This window comes from Esox lucius, chromosome 13 (genome assembly GCF_011004845.1).
Source record: "Esox lucius isolate fEsoLuc1 chromosome 13, fEsoLuc1.pri, whole genome shotgun sequence".
In the NCBI taxonomy this organism is placed as follows: Eukaryota; Metazoa; Chordata; class Actinopteri; order Esociformes; family Esocidae; genus Esox; species Esox lucius.
Genome location: NC_047581.1, coordinates 21,105,442 through 21,123,374, shown reverse-complemented (window position 1 = coordinate 21,123,374; position 17,933 = coordinate 21,105,442). Strand labels below are relative to the sequence as shown.

At 47.0% G+C, this 17,933-nt stretch overlaps 2 protein-coding genes across 3 annotated transcripts; one reads left to right on the top strand and one right to left on the bottom strand.

Moving 5' to 3' along the window:
• Positions 1 to 12: 12 nt before the first annotated feature.
• Positions 13 to 3,003, top strand: srrd (SRR1 domain containing). 2 transcript variants are annotated; one of them, XM_010896324.4, is made up of 8 exons: positions 13 to 83; positions 208 to 356; positions 498 to 538; positions 638 to 819; positions 1,308 to 1,406; positions 1,493 to 1,644; positions 1,876 to 1,921; positions 2,128 to 3,003. In XM_010896324.4, the coding sequence occupies exons 1-8, from the start codon at positions 66 to 68 to the stop codon at positions 2,320 to 2,322; spliced, it is 882 nt and encodes a 293-aa protein (XP_010894626.2). In that variant the 5' UTR covers positions 13 to 65; the 3' UTR covers positions 2,323 to 3,003. The 2 variants fall into 2 exon arrangements, with proteins under 2 accessions (XP_010894626.2, XP_010894627.2); XM_010896325.5 differs by having other exon boundaries at positions 1,876 to 1,934; positions 2,128 to 2,245.
• On the bottom strand, positions 2,478 to 17,286 carry si:ch211-166a6.5 (clustered mitochondria protein homolog). The gene is made up of 28 exons (XM_029124658.2): positions 16,988 to 17,286; positions 15,089 to 15,198; positions 14,449 to 14,620; positions 13,859 to 13,996; positions 13,486 to 13,643; positions 12,857 to 13,011; positions 12,302 to 12,424; positions 12,081 to 12,207; positions 9,692 to 9,784; positions 9,389 to 9,555; positions 9,097 to 9,279; positions 8,493 to 8,879; positions 8,288 to 8,361; positions 8,093 to 8,197; positions 7,866 to 7,966; positions 7,634 to 7,786; positions 7,457 to 7,519; positions 7,114 to 7,346; positions 6,896 to 6,980; positions 6,323 to 6,476; positions 6,063 to 6,202; positions 5,863 to 5,943; positions 5,595 to 5,720; positions 5,365 to 5,474; positions 5,181 to 5,274; positions 4,739 to 4,855; positions 4,544 to 4,623; positions 2,478 to 4,073 (listed from the first exon to the last, which is right to left on the bottom strand). Exons 1-28 carry the CDS (start codon positions 17,022 to 17,024, stop codon positions 3,149 to 3,151), a joined length of 4,491 nt encoding a protein of 1,496 aa, XP_028980491.2. The 5' UTR covers positions 17,025 to 17,286; the 3' UTR covers positions 2,478 to 3,148.
• Between the last annotated feature and the right edge of the window lie 647 nt (positions 17,287 to 17,933).

The window sequence follows — 17,933 nt, the reverse complement described above, 5'->3', positions numbered from 1 at the left end:
CATATAACCGGACCGGAAGTAAAACATACGTTCAAAAGAGTCCCTGTTTATGAAGTGGTACCCCGATGCTGCCAGAAATACAAGTACATTTTTTTAATTCTGTTTTTAGCCTTTCCACTACGAGAACATGGATTCTCACAGTATAAGAATTAGCTTATGAGTGTAATGTTTGTAAGATGTTAAGGTGAACTAAGATAAATGCATCAGATGTCAAACAGTAGTGAGGAGTGGCAGGTTGCCCGTCGACGCAAGGGAGCTGGCCGCCGAGGGAAGAGTCCTCACACGTCCCACCATGAACCGGGACACGCTGGCGTTGTGGACACAGAAAGGACAAAACAAAGGATCACAGAAACCATGTAAGAACAACAATGCAGCACTATTTAAACTTCAGCAATATAGGTGGACTGTATTCTAACTTCGAATTTGCATTAGGCCAATCTATCTGTTAAAATCAGAGGAGTTGAGCAGTTGCACTCGTTTTTCCTTAATATGTTTAGGGAAGAAATGAGGTGTGCAGACTTTTGGTTGGAGTGGACAAGTGAGTAACAGAACTCTACCAATATACTGTGGATACACACTAAACCTAAAAGGATTGGATAAGTGTAAGCACTTGGTAATAAACCCCCCTTTTTTTCAGAGAGACTGGCGGCTGTGGCTAAGCTGGAGTCCCCAGAGTTTGGAGGGGACTCTGCAGTTGGTAATGACTTTGGACCTAGTAGACCTACGGATTGCGTGTGTTATGGTTTGGGCTCATTCTCTTCCTGTGTGACAGCACGTTACCAACTAGCCATGCTGCTATTGCTACTGGAATCACTAAAGGTACTTAATAGACAGTTTCACTGTATTCCACCAGTCACACCTTATTCTTTTGTTTCAGATTACTTAGATCTCTGACTAGATATCTGGAGTCGTCTATTTTCAAAAGATTGCCAACGAGCCCAACAGCAATGATCGGCAACAAGCCTCAACTTATTGCTTTGAAAATCTACGTTCCTTGCTAGTGATCACATGGTGATCTTTCTTTGTTTATCCACTTTTAAAGTCTTCCCTAGTCTACCAGGTAGACCTATCCAGTGCTTTTTCTTCTTAATGTTCAAAGCAGATGAGTTTTGGAGAATCTCATGTTTTAGCTATTTCACTAATCAGTTTATTCTAAAATATCTTCATTATGATGGCCAGCTTGACTTGTGTTGTCAGTCGTTGTATAATTTTAAACTCAAGCTGGAGTACAGAGCCGAAACAGCAGCACTTGCGTCACTGTCCGAACACTTATGGATTGCACTGTATAATTCTGTATTCCTTTCTAGATCCCCACTGAGCGCTGTAGTGTGTATGATCCAGTGTTCTCCCCAGGGGAGAGGGATGTACTGAGGCAGCTTGGCCTCACTGTGCTCAATGAGAACGAGGTATGTTTTGTGTGTAAAAATGTACTTTTAGTATCTGCACATGGACTAATTAAATACTGTTTTACTTATGTGTATGTTGTCATCAGGAGGGGAAGCGAGCGGTGTTGAGGCCAACTCTTTTCTACCTGATGCATTGTGGGAAGGCTCTTTACAACAACCTTCTGTGGAAGAACTGGAGTTCAGATGCACTGCCTCGTTTGACTATCATAGGAAACAGCTTTGCTGGTATACAGGACAGGTATGTTTTTATTTTACCAGATAAGTATACTATGAACATTGTTAGAACATATTCTTATTTACAACAACAACCTGGGATTCATTTGTGTCAGCTGTCTTGCTCAGGAACAGAATTATAGGGGTTTTCACCTTTTTGGCTCAGGGATTACAACCAGGCCCTTGACCACTAGGCTACCCTGCAGAACCTGTGTGTTTGTGTGAGAGCTTGTCTTTATGATGGTTTTTCCTTCAGGATGATTCAGAGGGAACTCCAGAGAGACTACAGCTACATAGCACAGGTATCCTTTCACAGTAAGTTCAGCAGAAAGTAGAGGGCGTAGAACAGGGCTCTTCACCTTTTGTCCCAAAGGTCTCAAACATTTATTTTTTATTTCTAACTGGTAGTTTGTTGGTGTCCTGTCTGAATCAGTCCCTGATTGCAGAAATACAGTAGAGCTATATACAGAATTATCCTGTTTGACCCTTAACCCCCCCACTGTGTCAGGCTGTGTGTATGTGTGAGGAGTGGCCCTTCCCATGCCCTTCCCGACTCCTGGACGTCTTCAATGACACTGCCCTCATCACATTTAATCCCAGCAGCCTCAGAAATGTCCCACAATCCACCTGGGATGAGGCACCGGAGCCCCAATACCTACACTGCCCTGATCTGGAGATCATACAGAGAGACTCACAAAACTGAGTGGGAATGGGGCAGCATGGATGATGAACAGTTCAAAGGCAGTATTAATCAAGTACTCTTTGGTTTCCAGTGAGTTGAATAGATAAGATGGTGGAACTTACTGTGTGGTTGTTGGAAATTAATACCATTTATAAAAATGTAACAAAAAAAACAACTAGCAGTAGACTGATTTTATTTTGGATACATTGAGTCAGTGTTGGCATTTGGTTTTAAGCTGTCATAACAATATATTTGTTACTAAATTAAATACCAACAAGCCAAATAAGATGTATACTTAGTGTATTATTTTGGAACCACTTAAGTTGTACTGTAGTACACTAAATAATATTGTAATAATATTTACATAGAAATGATTATACTTTAGTGTGTTAATGTTAGTATTTTAAGTGTACTAAAATGCTATTTCCAATCATGTATTATAAGTATACTAAAGGGTAGAAAGAGGGTTAATTTAAACACATGTAAGTATATTTATAATTTTTTGAATAGTACCTAACTACAAATTAGTATACTAAAATACAAGTGGTTCTGAATTAATACATTTAAAGTGTAGTGTTTTTTGGCTTGGAGTGGCAGTATGAAAAAACACTAGTCAATGGAGTAAAATGTTTTGTGGAAAATAGAACCTCAAAGTCTAGCCCTCGCCCAATATCAATAAAGAATCCACCCGATCAAGGAGAATGGTGTGGTGGTCTACTTCTATATTCTTTTCATTTTCATTGTTTCTCTTTTCATCCTCTACCACTCTGCTGGAAGACTTTTGATCCAGCTGAATCATCAGCTCTGCCTCCCCAGCTGTCTGTGCTCCAACTACTTCTCCTGTCATTTATTCTGCCAACCTCTTAAGGATGGTCTGTTCTTCACTCAATCCTCCCTCTGACAACACTGTTCCGTTAGCTAGCATCTTTCCCTCTGCTGTGACCAGGTTTACTTTTGATATGGTTATCGAGGTCTCCCCAACGACCTCCTGAAGCTGTGATGATTGATCATCATTGGTGCTCAGTGTTCCATTGACACTGCAGACCTGATCTGACCCTGTCTTCTCATTGGCGCTCAGTGTTCCATTGACACTGCAGACCTGATCTGACCCTGTCTTCTCATTGGCGCTCAGTGTTCCATTGACACTGCAGACCTGATCTGACCCTGTCTTCTCATTGGTGCTCAGGGTTCCATTGACACTGCAGACCTGATCTGACCCTGTCTTCTCATTGGTGCTCAGTGTTCCATTGACACTGCAGACCTGATCTGACCCTGTCTTCTCATTGGCTATCTCCACCTTCCTGTCTGATTTGTTTCCTTCAGATACCAAACCTCCATTTTGTGTCTGACTCTCGTCTATACACGCTATGACTGGCTTGGTTTCCACTTCCTCTGTAGACATAAGGTCTGCGTCCTCCGGGGAGATTCTGTGTTCATGTCCATCTCTTTCACAGGATTTCACTACCTCTCCACTCTGTATTACTGGGTTGTTCTGTATGGTCCCCTCAGTGGCCAGTTGATGGCTGTTTACTGTCTGATTGTTGACAGTGTTCTCCCCTTGATCGTCCTCTTCTGGGAGTTCTTCTTGGTTTACATTGATGGTGTCCTGGACTGCCCCAGCCTCTTCTACCTCTCTTTCAGAGGTTTCTGGTGCTTCTCCGTTCACTGTTTCTCTGCTTGTGTTGTGTATTTTGGCGTCAGCTGCCTTGGATGCTGCTCTCTCTGCTTCTCTCTGTTTCATCAGCTGCTGTTTGAACTCCAGGAGTCTGTCACTAAGAGAGCACGTCCATATGTAGATTAATGTCTGCACCTTGAATCCTAATAGCACACATCAGAACATTGGTGTGGAGTGGGCCATGCATAATCTGTCTAGAACGTGGATTTCCAAAATGTTAGTGTGCCGATCTGTCTGGCTGCAATGGATATGCTCTGCCTGGAATAATTTCCTTCATCCGCGTTAAATAAGGCTCTTATTATTGCATAATGCTAATCGTCTAAGTTTGTAACAGTCCTAAAGTTGTCTAACAGCTGTGACAGTTGAGCACAATTCAGTAATGAATTCAAGAAAAATTTATGTTTTTTAACACTAAATATAATCAACAATGTTATGTTAAGTTATGTAAAATAACCGGAGCGGTGCGTAACAACCATTCTGTGAGCAATGACTTGGATTTGGGATGGCTCACTCCACTCACATATTCTGATACATATATGTTAATACAGTGTTTGTCTGGTGTATCACCTGTGGCTTGGTGTCCTGATGCCTGTGACCAGGGCCAGCTGCTCCAGAACCGTTTCAGTTGATGGGGACAGAGACTGTCCCTGGCAGAGACAGACAGAACGGGTCACTTAATAAAAGGACAATGTCTTGATGGACATTATGAAAATGTCCTCTGAACCTTATTTTAAATGCAAAGAGAACAGAATAGTAAATTACCTCAGCTGTGAGAGGATCTCCACCTTGTCTCAGAGAACGCTCCACACGCACTGCCTGCTGGGTAATGGAACGTAAATATTCGTAGCTACAGCGTCTCTGGGGGTGGTCTTCACCATACTAGGAAAGACAACAGGGTTACAGTCTAGTTTAGTTTTAGTTTTCTGTGAAAAACCGAAATCCATGTTCCCTAATCTCAATAACTTTACCTAGCTGTAAGGTCAACCCATACCCTATTTTCATTTTACTCCAAAGCTAACCCCTAAACGGGATATATCCTTTTTCCTTTGGGTGAAGTTGAGGTTTTACTATCCACATGTATAATTTTCAAAAGTCAACAACTACAAAGTCCTGACTTTCACTATGTTTCATGTAATGTCAGGACAGTTTGTTGCATTTTGGTCCTGTTATGGTAGGGAGAAAAGTACACATCGCAGGTGCTGACCAGGTTGGTGAAGGCAGACAGAGCCTCTTTCTCGTGTTTCATGGCGGAGCGATAGTCTCCGACTCCACACATCCACTGGGACAACAGATGTTGACTGGAAAGAGAGGGTGGAATATTTAGTTAATTGATTATTGAATCTGTTTAATGCTTAGTTCAGTTTAAAAAGTATTTGAACGACTGGCACCTGAGAGCGGTGTGCACACTGGTGGGGCCGAAGAAAGAAGTGTTGATTTTGAGCGCGCTCTGTAGGAACTGCCCTGCTTGTTCACTTGGTAATATCAAACCTAGACAGCTCTGAGAGATGGAGAGAAAGAGTCAGTGTTTTCTAGCCGAGCAGAGATCTTGGGGTTAGGGATATGTAGTGGTGTACCCCTAGCAGACTCCCGGTGTAGGTTTGGACAATGGCAGACATACGTCCAGGGTTGCAGTGTAGGGGTGGTCTTCTCCGTGGACTGTGAGCATTAGTAGACGGGCTCTGAACAGACACCTCTGGGCTAGAGCAGCCTCTCCTCCTGCAAACACGTACACCGCCAACCGAGCCTATAGGATAAACACACATTCTTCACTCAGCTAGGTATTACTCTAATGATGACAAAGGCAAACCTGTTCATTCATCGCTTTGAGTTCCTCTGTGGACAGTGTTGATTTAGATCAGAGTAGTGGATGATCATTAGGTACTTACATACTGTTGGATAGTGTTGGGGTGGTCAAAGCCCAGGACTCTCTCACTGATGACCACAGCTTTCAGCTGGACACTGCGGGCCTGGTTGGGTGGGTGGGAGGGTGGGTGTAGAGGCACATGATCATAGTCAGTTACACCACCCTGCAAGCCTATGCCTTACATTCCACAATCTAAGATGATGGGGGGGTGTATGTATATACTTCTGCAGGCAGGGCTTGTAGGTAAGCCACTCTGGCCAACAGGCTGAGACAGGAGCAGGCCTCTGGGTTCAGGTCGTCACACACGCGGCCAAACAAGTACGTTGCCTCTTTCAGACGCTCATATGCTTGGTCCATCATACCTGGAGCACAGGAACGGGGACACACACAAATTACAGGACATCCGCTAGTCTCTGGGACAGAAACACATTCCCTAACCATAGACAGGTGTATTGAACTAAGCAGTGACCTGCCCACCTCACCTTTCTGAATGCTACTCTGAGCAGCTTGGAATGCTCGTGAGGCATCATGCGTCGTCATGGTAATGTGTTTGACCACAGGAAAGACGTTAAGCACATCGTCTGAACCAATAGGAGCCTTGGTTCGGTTGTCGAAGAAGTACTCTCTCAGTCGTAGCTGAGGGAAATATAAAGATGGTGAGGCCTCAAGGGAAGGTGTTTGAATTAGGTGAGAAGTTGGGTTAGAAGTGATTAAATGAGTTGTGATTAGGCGTTAAGTCTAGGTTAAGTGTTTATATATCAGTATAAATGTTAGCTAATTGAGATTAAGGTTAGCTTCTGGTTAGGATTAGTAAGTGTGTGTGTGTGTGTGTGTGTGTGTGTGTGTGTGTGTGTGTAACAGGTCCTATTCGGGCACCCAGGTCCTCAGGATGGGAGTTGGGCACTCTAGCAAACCCATGGGCTCTAGCGTCTGTCGCTAGAGCGTCCCTTAGATATCGCGTAGTGAGCTTTTTACTCATTGCACAGCACTGTACTCACTGGCCTCTGTTACGTGTGTGTGTGTGTGTGTGTGTGTGTGTGTGTGTGTGTATATACCTGTATTCCAGTCTTCAAACTGAACTCTCTAAGCAAGGAGACCTTCTGCAGTCCATATGTCTCTACCAGGTGGTCAGCAGTGGAACTATAAACCCAGAAACACCAGACTGTAACAACCTGGACTATTATATGAATTATACTTAAGAAACTTCACAAAAAATATTGCTACTTTAATTGGTTGACTGATGGAGCGATAAATAATTATTAAATGTGCCAACCCCAGGCCATTAGTGATGTCATAGGCTTCTGCTGCGTCCTGGCATATCAACGTCCAGAGCTCGGCTCCAGTCAATGCACTCCAGGCCGCATTTTCGGAAGCTGCTCCTCCACGACCCCGTCTCCTTGACCTCTTCTTAGGCTCCTCCCCAGAGGGGGAGGAGCTGTAATGGGCAACTAATAGGCAGCAGAGGAAGTGACTGACAGCTGCAGCGACACTGGACATCTCCACACCCTATGGACAGAGGAGACGAGGTTGCTATGGTTGCATGTTTTTCATTTGCCCAATCCAGGGAACTGATCCCAGGCTATTTAATACTGTGATGAAGATTTACATTTCAGTACCTGAAGAAAGTTGTTGAAGATCCTTCTTGCTGAACGAACCACAGCCTCTCCAACTGCCAACCTCTGAAACAGAGAAGGTGGGAGCATGACCTTTAGAACAACCCTGTTGTGTTGGGCGGATGAATAAACAAATGGATGAGTCCAAATGGCTGAGTGTTGTTGACTTTTCATCCTGACCATTATGTGTCTGAGCTGTTCCTTTTTTTCTGATTGGCTGATGGCCTTGGTCAGTTGGCCGAGATAGCGGAGATTGATGCCCTTTTGGTGCAGAGCCTGCTTCAGTGTAGCAGCATCTAGAGGGACCTCGCTACCCTGCAGGCACCCCTTAATCTGAGACACACACAGATAAAGAGAGAGGTTATAACTTACAGTTGACAACACAACTCAAGGAATAGAGAGCTCCACTCACGAAGGCAGGTATCTGTTGTGTAATGATGGAGGCGGCAGCCTCTCTAAGTAGTCTCTCTTGCAGCCTAATGGCCTCACTGTCAATCTTGGGGAACGCCACATCTGAACACAGAGGGAGAGGGGACATCTTTACACCCAGGTATGTCACATCAGTGGGGTTTTCTTTCACTCGTGTTCATGGGGCTGGGAAGAAGCAGTATGAGGTTGAGCGGTTGGTTGGATTGATACCTGGGGAGAACACGCTAGGGTTGAAGCGCATTTCAAAGATGATGTCACTGACCGAGCCCACGTCTTTACAAGCACCTCTCACTGCATCGGTCCCTCGAGAGTCACCTGGAAACAAGCACACAACATTATGTTAACCCTGATCAAAATATTTAAAGTCGGGAAAACCGGAGTCAAAATAAGGATGTCTTTCCTCACCTGCTTTTACACACTCCTCCACCCCACCATTCTCTTCCATTCTTTCTTTGCAGCGTTGAGTAAACTGGGACTGTCTGCAACAGAGGGGACAACAATACAAATATATTGACACAATATAAAGCATTTGTGTAAACTTTTGTAGGATTTCCCACATACACTGTAGGAATATTTGTGATCTAACTGACTAGAAGTGTACACTACTGACTTGTTCTGGATGAAGGCCTGCAGCAGCTCTGGCCTCAGCCTGCAGAGGCCATGAGCGAAGCTCTTCGGCAGACCTGTTGTGATCTGATACTTCTCCGGCCAGCCGTCCTTCCCCTCCTCTTCCTCCTCCCTCGGTTTCCCTCCCTCAGGGCAGTAGTTGGCATCCGCCGGCAAGGTCCTGAAGAGGTCTAGCAAGTAGAACCTCCCATCGGCTCCCAGCAGCCCCTTAGCATCCAGTGCAGTGAACAGCGGCACCTGGTGGCCGTTGGGCCCAATTACAGCGTGTCTCTGCAGGCTGAGGCCTTTAGCAGCCTGAGCTAGCAGCTCCAGAAGATGACGCCTGTGGGGGGATTCCTGAGGCCCTGCACCCACCCCATACAGAACGCCCCTGGGGGAGAGACAGAGAGATGGTAGGTGTGTCCTGTATGCTCCCTACAAATACTAATTGCTGGTGCGAGCACTGTTCTAACTAAACAAATCACACGCTATAATTCCTTGCCTGTTTGTCATTTGTTTGTTCATAAGAAGAAAAATGTAAACGAATGACACAAATCAACCGGATGAGCATGTTACAGCAAACGTTTCTTGTTGTTACTGAGATGTACCTGGCGGGAGCAGAGGGGCCCTGGCTCTGCTCAGGGACCTCCAGACCAGGAGCCAGGCCCTGGGCAGACAGGCGGATCCCTCTGTAGTCCACGACAGCGGTGGGCAGGGTGTGGAGGCCCTGGAGCGCCCCCTCCAGGTCACTGTAGGATTGTATGCCACTCAGCTCCAGCCTCTGAGCCGCCCTGGGAGGGAATAGAAGATTGGTGAACACAGTGGACAGCACAAACACCCTGGGCATTCTCTGCCTTCATGCAATGAAGTCCACTGAAGACAAGCAGATCAAGACCGTACCTGCGTCCCCTCTCACCCCCTAGTGGCACCCCTGCCCCTCCCTGGCTCATGAACAGCCCACCCCATAGGAAGGCTGGGTCATCAGGACTCCCACTGATTGGCTCTACACAGCCGTCTACAACCGTCTCCGCCCCCTGGGCCACCGCCCACACAAAGGCGCTGTTAACCTGAGAGGGAGTGATGAGAGAACAATGTACTTTCGAGACATTTCTCAACTGTCTCATAGTTGAAGCACTGCAACATGCCTCGTTTTGAAGCAACAATTACAGCTTGTGAGGAGTGGGTACTTCCAAAAGGATTTACCTGCAGTAGAGCTCTGTCCCTCTGTAGTCTCTCCTCCAGATTCCTCTGAGGCAGATCTCTAGCTGCCTGCAGCTCCTCGTTCCAGTCTGGAGCCTACACATCACAAACACCAGTTATTCAGTTAGTCATCCATTGTTTTTTCCCCACCGTCTGTCGTAAGGCCTTGCTTAAGGCCCCATACCGTGTTTGTAATTATTTCATGAAAACATCACAATTTTGGACTAGCCTTTTAAACACTGGAAGGACTGCTTTACAGCAGGCTAGGAATAATGAGTACTTGTTTGTGGCAGGTACATGGACCACACAGCTCGTCACACAGAAAAAAGGCATGCTACTTGGCATTTGCAAAAATAACAAATCCCAAGATGTACTCCCTGCCTGTCACCCACCTCACCAAGAGATTAGTGCCAAACAGGACGGCCCAGGCATGGAAACCATGACACTGAGCCGCTTCCATCCGGCTCACACTAAGCACATACGGATGAGCGCTGACCAAAGCCCCCAACCGAATGTACACACAGCACCAACCCAACCGGCACCTCCTCAATCAGTCCCGACTGAATCGGAGCGTCCGAGGCCAGCCCATGGAACATGCCGAGACCCGGACTTGGCGCACAAATAGACGCTCAAGCAAACAATGCGAGCGTCACACACAAAAACGCACAGGTACAACGGAGCAGCGGACGGACCCAAGCCAATCGCGCCCGTCCCAGTAGCTCAACGGACCCAACTCACATCCCAGACTCAGCCACAATGAGCACAGAGTGAGCCAACGTGCCTGAGGCCATGTCACGCAAGTAAAATTGGGGCACAACACCATCTTCATGGAACGAAACGACACCTTGATCACCTTGGGCAGAAAAGCCGGGTTAGGGAGCAACACGGCCCTGCTGCCATCACCATTAATGGAGAGACAGCCAGGCTGCGTCGACAGCACACAAAGGTCACTGACCCTCTTAGCAGAGGTCAGAGCCAACAAAAGCGCCGTTGTAAGGGACAGCATCCGCTACGGTATCTGATCAATCGGTTCGAACAGCGCATCACACAGCGCCTCCAGAACCAAAGCCAAAACCCACTGAGGCAACGTCCGCCGGGCCACCGGCCGTAAACGGCGGGACCAGGCCAGAAACCGTTTAACCAAGGGGTGGCTAAACACAGACACTCCATTGAAACCCTCATGACACACCGAGATCGCACACGCGTACACCTTGAGCGTGCCAGGGGACCGTTGCTGCTCAAAAAGACTCTGCCCACGTCGCAACAGAGGGGGTCAACCCCCGCGTCCTCACACCAGTGGGCAAAGATACCCCAGCGGCTAGAGTAGATAGCCGACGTCGAGGCTGCCCTCGCTCCCTGAATGGTTGCGACCACTTCCGCAGTCAGTCCCTGACGCCGCAGCCTGGCCCTCTCAGGAGCCAAGCCCGCAGCGGCTGACCCAGTACAGGGAACGCCCTGATGGAGCAGTTCGCCTGCGACCACGCCCCATGGCCGCCATCTGGGCCGCCTCCGCAAACCACAGGTCACCCGGGAAAAAGGGGGCGATCAGTATGAGTGACAACCCCTCTGACCGCCCCCGAGACATGACAGGGAGAACGCACTGTAGAGGGGGAAACGCGTACAACAGTACTCTCGGCCACGACCGGTGAGCCAATGCGTCCACGCCTCCTCCTCCTTCCGAAAGACAGCCTCCTCCTCCCCCGAAGAGGAAGAGCTGGAACGCCGCCGCACCTGCTCAGCCGAGCGTGGGGGGGAACAGTTCCCAAGGTGGGCTGAGCCGTCACCCGGCCGGTCCTCTCAGCCGGCGCCTCAAACTCCTGAAAGGAGTCCTCCTCGGAGAGGAGAGAGACGACGTCGGCGAGAGGGACCTCCTCAGTGAAAAATGCAAGCCGCTCCATCCTCACCTGTAAGGGGAGGGCGGCGCAGGCGGTGCACCCAGGCTCCTCAGTAGCGCCCTCACGAGCGTGCAGCGGCCCAAGACACGCACAGCGCAATGTATGCGTGTCCTCAGCCGGGTCCAGAGGCAGTATGACAGAGTCAGAGGCCGGGGTGCTACTGCTGATGAAGCCGCTCCAGCGGCTGAAGAAGGTGAAGCCATCCTTGGCTATTGTAGAATCACCAAATTGCATAAATCGAAACTTTCTCGTGAAAGAAATTAGGGAGGCTGATTGGGGTGTGACGACCTCTTTTATAGCCATGGGGCAGATGGCCATGAGAGGTGCTATTTGCATATAAAAATGTTCAGTGACTGCCTATTGGCAGAGAGGGTAAACCAATAGGAGCAAAGCCCCTATGGGCAAAGCTTCACGATATAGAACTGTGTGAACTACAACAAAAAAAAACACCCACTTAATGATGTGATGTTACTGTAGTTGGTATGAGTGTCACAGACCTGTCCTTCAGACTGTGGATCCAGTCCCAGCCTGCTCAGTGTGTTCCTGTGGGAGGCTGATGGGGGACCCAGCCAGCTCAGTGTGCGGTAGGGAGTTGGCATTACTTCAGCTGGAGACGGCTGGGGCCTACAGAGGACGGGCAGACACTTCACATTGTGCATATGACGCAACATCACATGAATCAAAAAGAACACGGTTGCTGTATGTGTGTCTCTCTTACCTGGCTCGGAGAGCGGAAAGGGCCTGTTTGAAGCCAGGGCTGATGTGACAGAGCAGGTCAGTAAGGCAGTGGCAGACTGGTGAGGAAGAGGCTGGCCGAGGGTCAAACACATCTACTGTAGACCTGGAACACACACACGCCATTATCAATGCTTCTGTAGATGGGTTGTTGGTTTAGCAAGGCCAAACAGACCGGCTTGGCTTCAGAATCATAACTGCACACCACCTAATTAGCCAAACTGTTTAAAAACATGATATACCTGACGGTGCATACCCTGAATGTTAAGTGGCTGAATATCTTGGTATCTGTGACCGCGTACCACCAGTGTGACAAAGAATATAATGTTGTGAAGATGGTTAAGGACTGTATCCATGTACTCTGCATTGCGTTTAGAGTAAGAACTGCACTTAGCTGTGCTATTTTGGCCATTTACAACACCCTATCACAGGGGTGGGTGGCCCCTGAGCCAAAAGGTTTGCCCTCCTCTTCCCTATCATGTAATCCTGTTTTAATATGAGAAATACCATGTGTGCCTACAATACCTGAGAACCTCACCTATTCAGAAAAAATCCTCGTGGGCAGGATGTGATGTCACATGTGCGTCCCTCCAGTGTCGCCACGGTGATGTACAAGAAGTCCCCTTGTATTTTTCTGTGTCCAGGGGGTGGGTTCCAGCAGCTGAGCGTTAGGTCTTGCAGAAAACTGGGAACCTGAGGAAAGAGGCACAGTTAGTAAAGGAAGGGTGATTCAGATCCAGGTGTGATCCAGGTCTATGTAAGAGATAGTAAAGATCGTCAGTCCTGACAATGTGGTCCCCAGGAGTTTTTTTTTGGTAGGTCCACACCAGAAAAAAATGGGTTAGGTTTAGGGAAAAACATATCATTGGGCATAGTGATGGAATTGGTGTTACTTTTAGGTTCAGGCATTAATGGTTAAGTTGAGGGTTAGGTGTTTTGCTGTGTTAAGTTTAGTAATAAAGGTTCTGGTATTGAGGTTATGGCTAAGATTAGGGTTATGTATTTGTATTTCTGGTCCCCACAAGTATAGAAAACCTGCGTACAGGTACACACACACACACACACACACACACACACACACACACACACACACACACACACACACACACACACACACACACACACACACACACACACACACACACACACACACACACACACACACACCGTTGGCTGGGTTTTGTGAGGCAGCATAGCCAGTAGGGGTCTCTCAGCCACTCCAGGGAGGATGTACTCAGGAAGAGCTCCATCCGGATTGGCTGGCTCTGCCTTTGTGTTGCTCGACGACCGCTTTAGGCTTTTCCCATTGGATGGGACAGGGAAGTCTACAGAAATGCAGAAAGAGAGGAAAATTGGATCCTTCAAGCAGGATATGAACACTTACCCCTGTAATATGACACAAGTGTGTCTCGTAACAGTCTGTTTCTCTACTTGTGTTTCTACCTTTCCAGGCCCAAAATTCACTAAAATGACCTCACATTATGATTCAAAGTGATGAAAATATGATGTATGTGTAAGGGAATTTGTCATGTCTGCTTACCTGAGGAGTATCTGTGTGTCAATGTGTCTAGTACAGTAGGTGATCGCCCTTCTGTGAGAGCATCATTTGGTCCTACTGCTCTCAGAAGTTCCAGCACACGAGCCAGATGAACTCTTGCAGACCGTGGGGAGTACGGCTCTGGAGGACAGAGGAGCCGAACTCAAATGATCACCATGGTGGGTTCTACAGGCACTGGCCTGTCCAACACACACCCACACCCACCCTCTTTGCTGCACTCTCTACCACACGCACACAGGAATAGACCTGCCCCGCTGCTGGGATTACCCCAGGCATTTTCCTATTCGGAAAAGAAAAGCAGTCTAACTGGTTGGTAGATAGGTTATCCCTGTGCTCAGCCAGCTTTGAGGTCCTCATCTCAGACAAGGCTTTGAAGTCCACTGAGTCATCCGTGGTTGAGAGGGAAAGCAAGAAAGGAAGGGGGAGACTGAACAGCCCGGCCCAAATTGTACTGTTTATGTAGTACGCCCTGTCAGACGAAAGTCACTATTAAGGGAAAAGGTGTAATTTGAGGACCAATTCATAAGCGATGTATTGTGGGTAAATGCAAGGGAGTGCAGGTCTTTTCCTACCCTCCACTAGGCGCAGCGTGGCTCCTGGTCTGAGGCTCTTAATGCTCTGCAGCTCTGCTAGAGGATCTAGGGTCATCCCGGAAAGACCCAATGAGAGGTTGGAGCGAGGACACACCTCTTCTCTCCCTAACACTGCCATCACAGCCTCCTGAACCAGCCAGAAACCATGGACCTGCAGAAATAAACAGAAGAAACAGAATAATATGTCGGTGAACTTCGCTTTATTACTCATTATTATCTTGACTTGCACATTGAGAGTGGCTAGTCTGACACGAACAAATGCGATGTCCATTCTGGACCCATTTGACCACCTGTTCCAACCTCACTGTGGGTCCATACTAGTTGTGTTACTATTCCATATCCCTCTTCAGGAAATAAAAGAGATACACCTTGTGGATGCACCGATGCAATAACTCATTACCAAGGTTTCGACAGTCAAGCGGTCCAACCTACAGTTCACCTGTTGGATCTTGGTGGGACTAAAAGCAAATATTTGGACACTTCTGGAAGCCTGCTGGATGGATATAGGACACACCACACTGCATCAGTCCCTTCAGATGAGGCTAGAGGACAGGTGGCTTTGGGTTCTATTTGGTCCAGCCTCCGCGTTGAAGAATACATTAGTTGCACTGTGTTTTACCTGCAGCTCAAATGGTTCTACTCCCGCCCCCTGGATCTTCACTGGAAATGATGTATCGTCTTCCTGCTTCATACCAGCAGCTGTTTTCCCATTGGTTAGTGTCAGTGCATCTGATTAAAGAATGAACAAGTGAATCAGATCATGTAGAACTAATCCTAACCCCAGGACATGCTCAAATGTTATAACAAAACATTATTTATTACACCATTCTGTTGCACTGGGATTGAAAATATTATATGTGAAAATGTGAAGACACACTAGCCAGCTATAATGTGCTGTGTAACAGTGTGTATGTAGTGTGCCATTTAGATATAGACAGGAAAGGGAGAGGGGCCCCAACTGATGAACAAGCTCACATCTGTCAGTGCGAGCGTGTGTATGTGTGTTCGTTGTGTGCACAGAAAGAGCAGGACCTAGTATGTGTCAGGGGTGTGTCTGAACTGACAGTATTTGCCTCGGAGCAGGGACTGCCACACCTGACACTGGCATGTGAATTACTAAACACACTGACCGACACACACATGCACTGACACACAGACACACACACAATTATCTTCTATGCACAGAGCTTTACTCTAAGTGCTGCAGCGCGCTCCACTCTACATATGGTAAATGACTCTGCATCCGTAATTAGAATATAATAGGGGCCTTTTCTTATAAGCTACCCTGCATCCAACAATACTGTGTTGTGATTGGCTGGTACTGCAGCCAATAGAGTTACTCCCCTCCGCTCCACTGGAAGAAAGCCACCAGACTTGAAGCCAAAACCATTTGCCCTCCTCTCTTTCAAATAACACAGAAATATTTCAGCCAAGTAGTCTCACAGAGGGACAGCACATCCCCTCCTCATGCCCCATTAGCATCCAGCCTCCAACATTCCTACCTGATGAAGTTTCACAAGAATGGCTGGATTTCAGGTCAACATGTACATTTTGTTGAGTAAAAGTAAGTGTGTGAATGTTGCGCTTAACAGTGAAGTGAGTGTGCTTAAGTGAGAGTGAACAAGCACTTTTACATGCCTGCCTATATGTGTCTGGGTTGGCCTAACTCGAAACTATAAGCCCAACTTTGGAGGTTATACCCTGAGCTTCACACTTCATATTCCAGGCTGAACTCTCCCTTCATCAGTTTAGACCTGAGCCCAACCCATCTTGACAACTCAGCTCTGGCTATACATATATTAATGGTTCAGCATCCAGCCTTACAGGTAACCTCTACAGCTGAGTTTATAGATAATCATCTGTCATTCATCTGGTTGCCCCAAGTGATACGCGTTCTAACAGGGGCTCAACTTAGTGGAAACCTGCTCCCCCCACCTGGCACACACACACACACACACACACCTTTACTCCCTACAAAGGTATGAATTCATTCAAATGACTGTGTGAGTGTGTGAGTGTGTGTGCGCGCAATAAAGGAACAATAAAGTGTAGCATGCAAGACAACGTGGTGTGATGAAGACAGAATGGATAGGCTACAGCTTTCATACCAAATCACTGCACATCTTAGGAATGACACGATGACATATTAATTCAAAAATTAGAGGAACACTCACAAGACGTTTCCTTCAGTTTACTCAACATGGCATAATAATTGGCAATGTTCAAAACTAAACAGGACTTTAGTCATTGTTCCCTAAAGGAGAAGTTTGTTCCCGACAGACAGTCAGTCCTCCTTGAGCTGGCTTTGTCAGACCAGCCCATTTGGCAAGACTACAGTTTGAGTGAATGAGAACCAGACTAGCACCATGCTACAGCAGAGCTACAACAGCCCTCTGTTGGGCAGTCTGGAACCGCAGAGTAAAACTAAGGAAAAACAAGGAAGTGGAAAGACGTGTAACAGAGTAGAGAGTGGGAAAACCAGACATCAGAGCAAAGCTGAACAGTTGTTGTTTCTCACCTGAAGTTCTCTGATCTCTCTTTGCTTTGTCCTTCATGTCTGTTTCTTGTTCTTGTCTACAGCCTGGTTCCCTCACTCTGTTGTTTGGTTTTCCTCTGTGCTGGCAGTGAATCGCTCAGGCGTGCAGTTCTCCCTCTCTCCTCTCTGTCTGGTCGGGTTGGACGTGGGTGTGTTTAGTGGAGTAGGTGTATGTGCTGTTTGTGTTTGTAAGTGGAAAAACCGCAATGAACGCCATGAAACTAGCTCTGCTTATCGGTTTTCCCTGTTGAAGATAACCACACCCTCTATTGCTCAACTCTGCCCTTCCCCCTTTTTCTAAACTCCCTGTTTCTGTCTCTTTCCTTCACTGTCTAGATGCTATGCCTCACCTAGGTGTTGAATGGGTGTGTCCACTCATTCTTGCTCTCTTCACTGTCCTTATGCTTCCACCTGCCCTTCTGTCATAGTAACCGCAAAGACACACCAGAAATGGAGGAATCATAAATGTGCAGATATGCTGACCTTTGCATAAAGGATGTGGGACTCTCACTGAATGTGCCTGGAGGAATGGCTACATGGGCTGGACGTGCATGTTTGGTAGGTGTTCTGGTGAAAGGCTCAATAAAGGAATGCTTGATTTGATCATTTTCACTGTAGGCCAGCATTCCAGTTTCAGAGGAAAGGCTGTTTTATATCTGATTTGAAGAACACACACAACTTGATGCAACCTGAAGCTCTACTGGTAATAATATACAATTTAACCGGTCATCCTAGGCCTGCGTACAAGTAATAACACTATTTATGTAACCTACAGGTCAATCTACAGGTAATGACACACCAGTAACTTGTCTCTGTGTAAATATCAGTAACTGTTTTGACCAATTCCAGCACTAAATACTCCTTAAATCTTGATTGATTGATCAGACCAAGATAAGACTGAAAATACAGGACTTAAAATACAGGACTA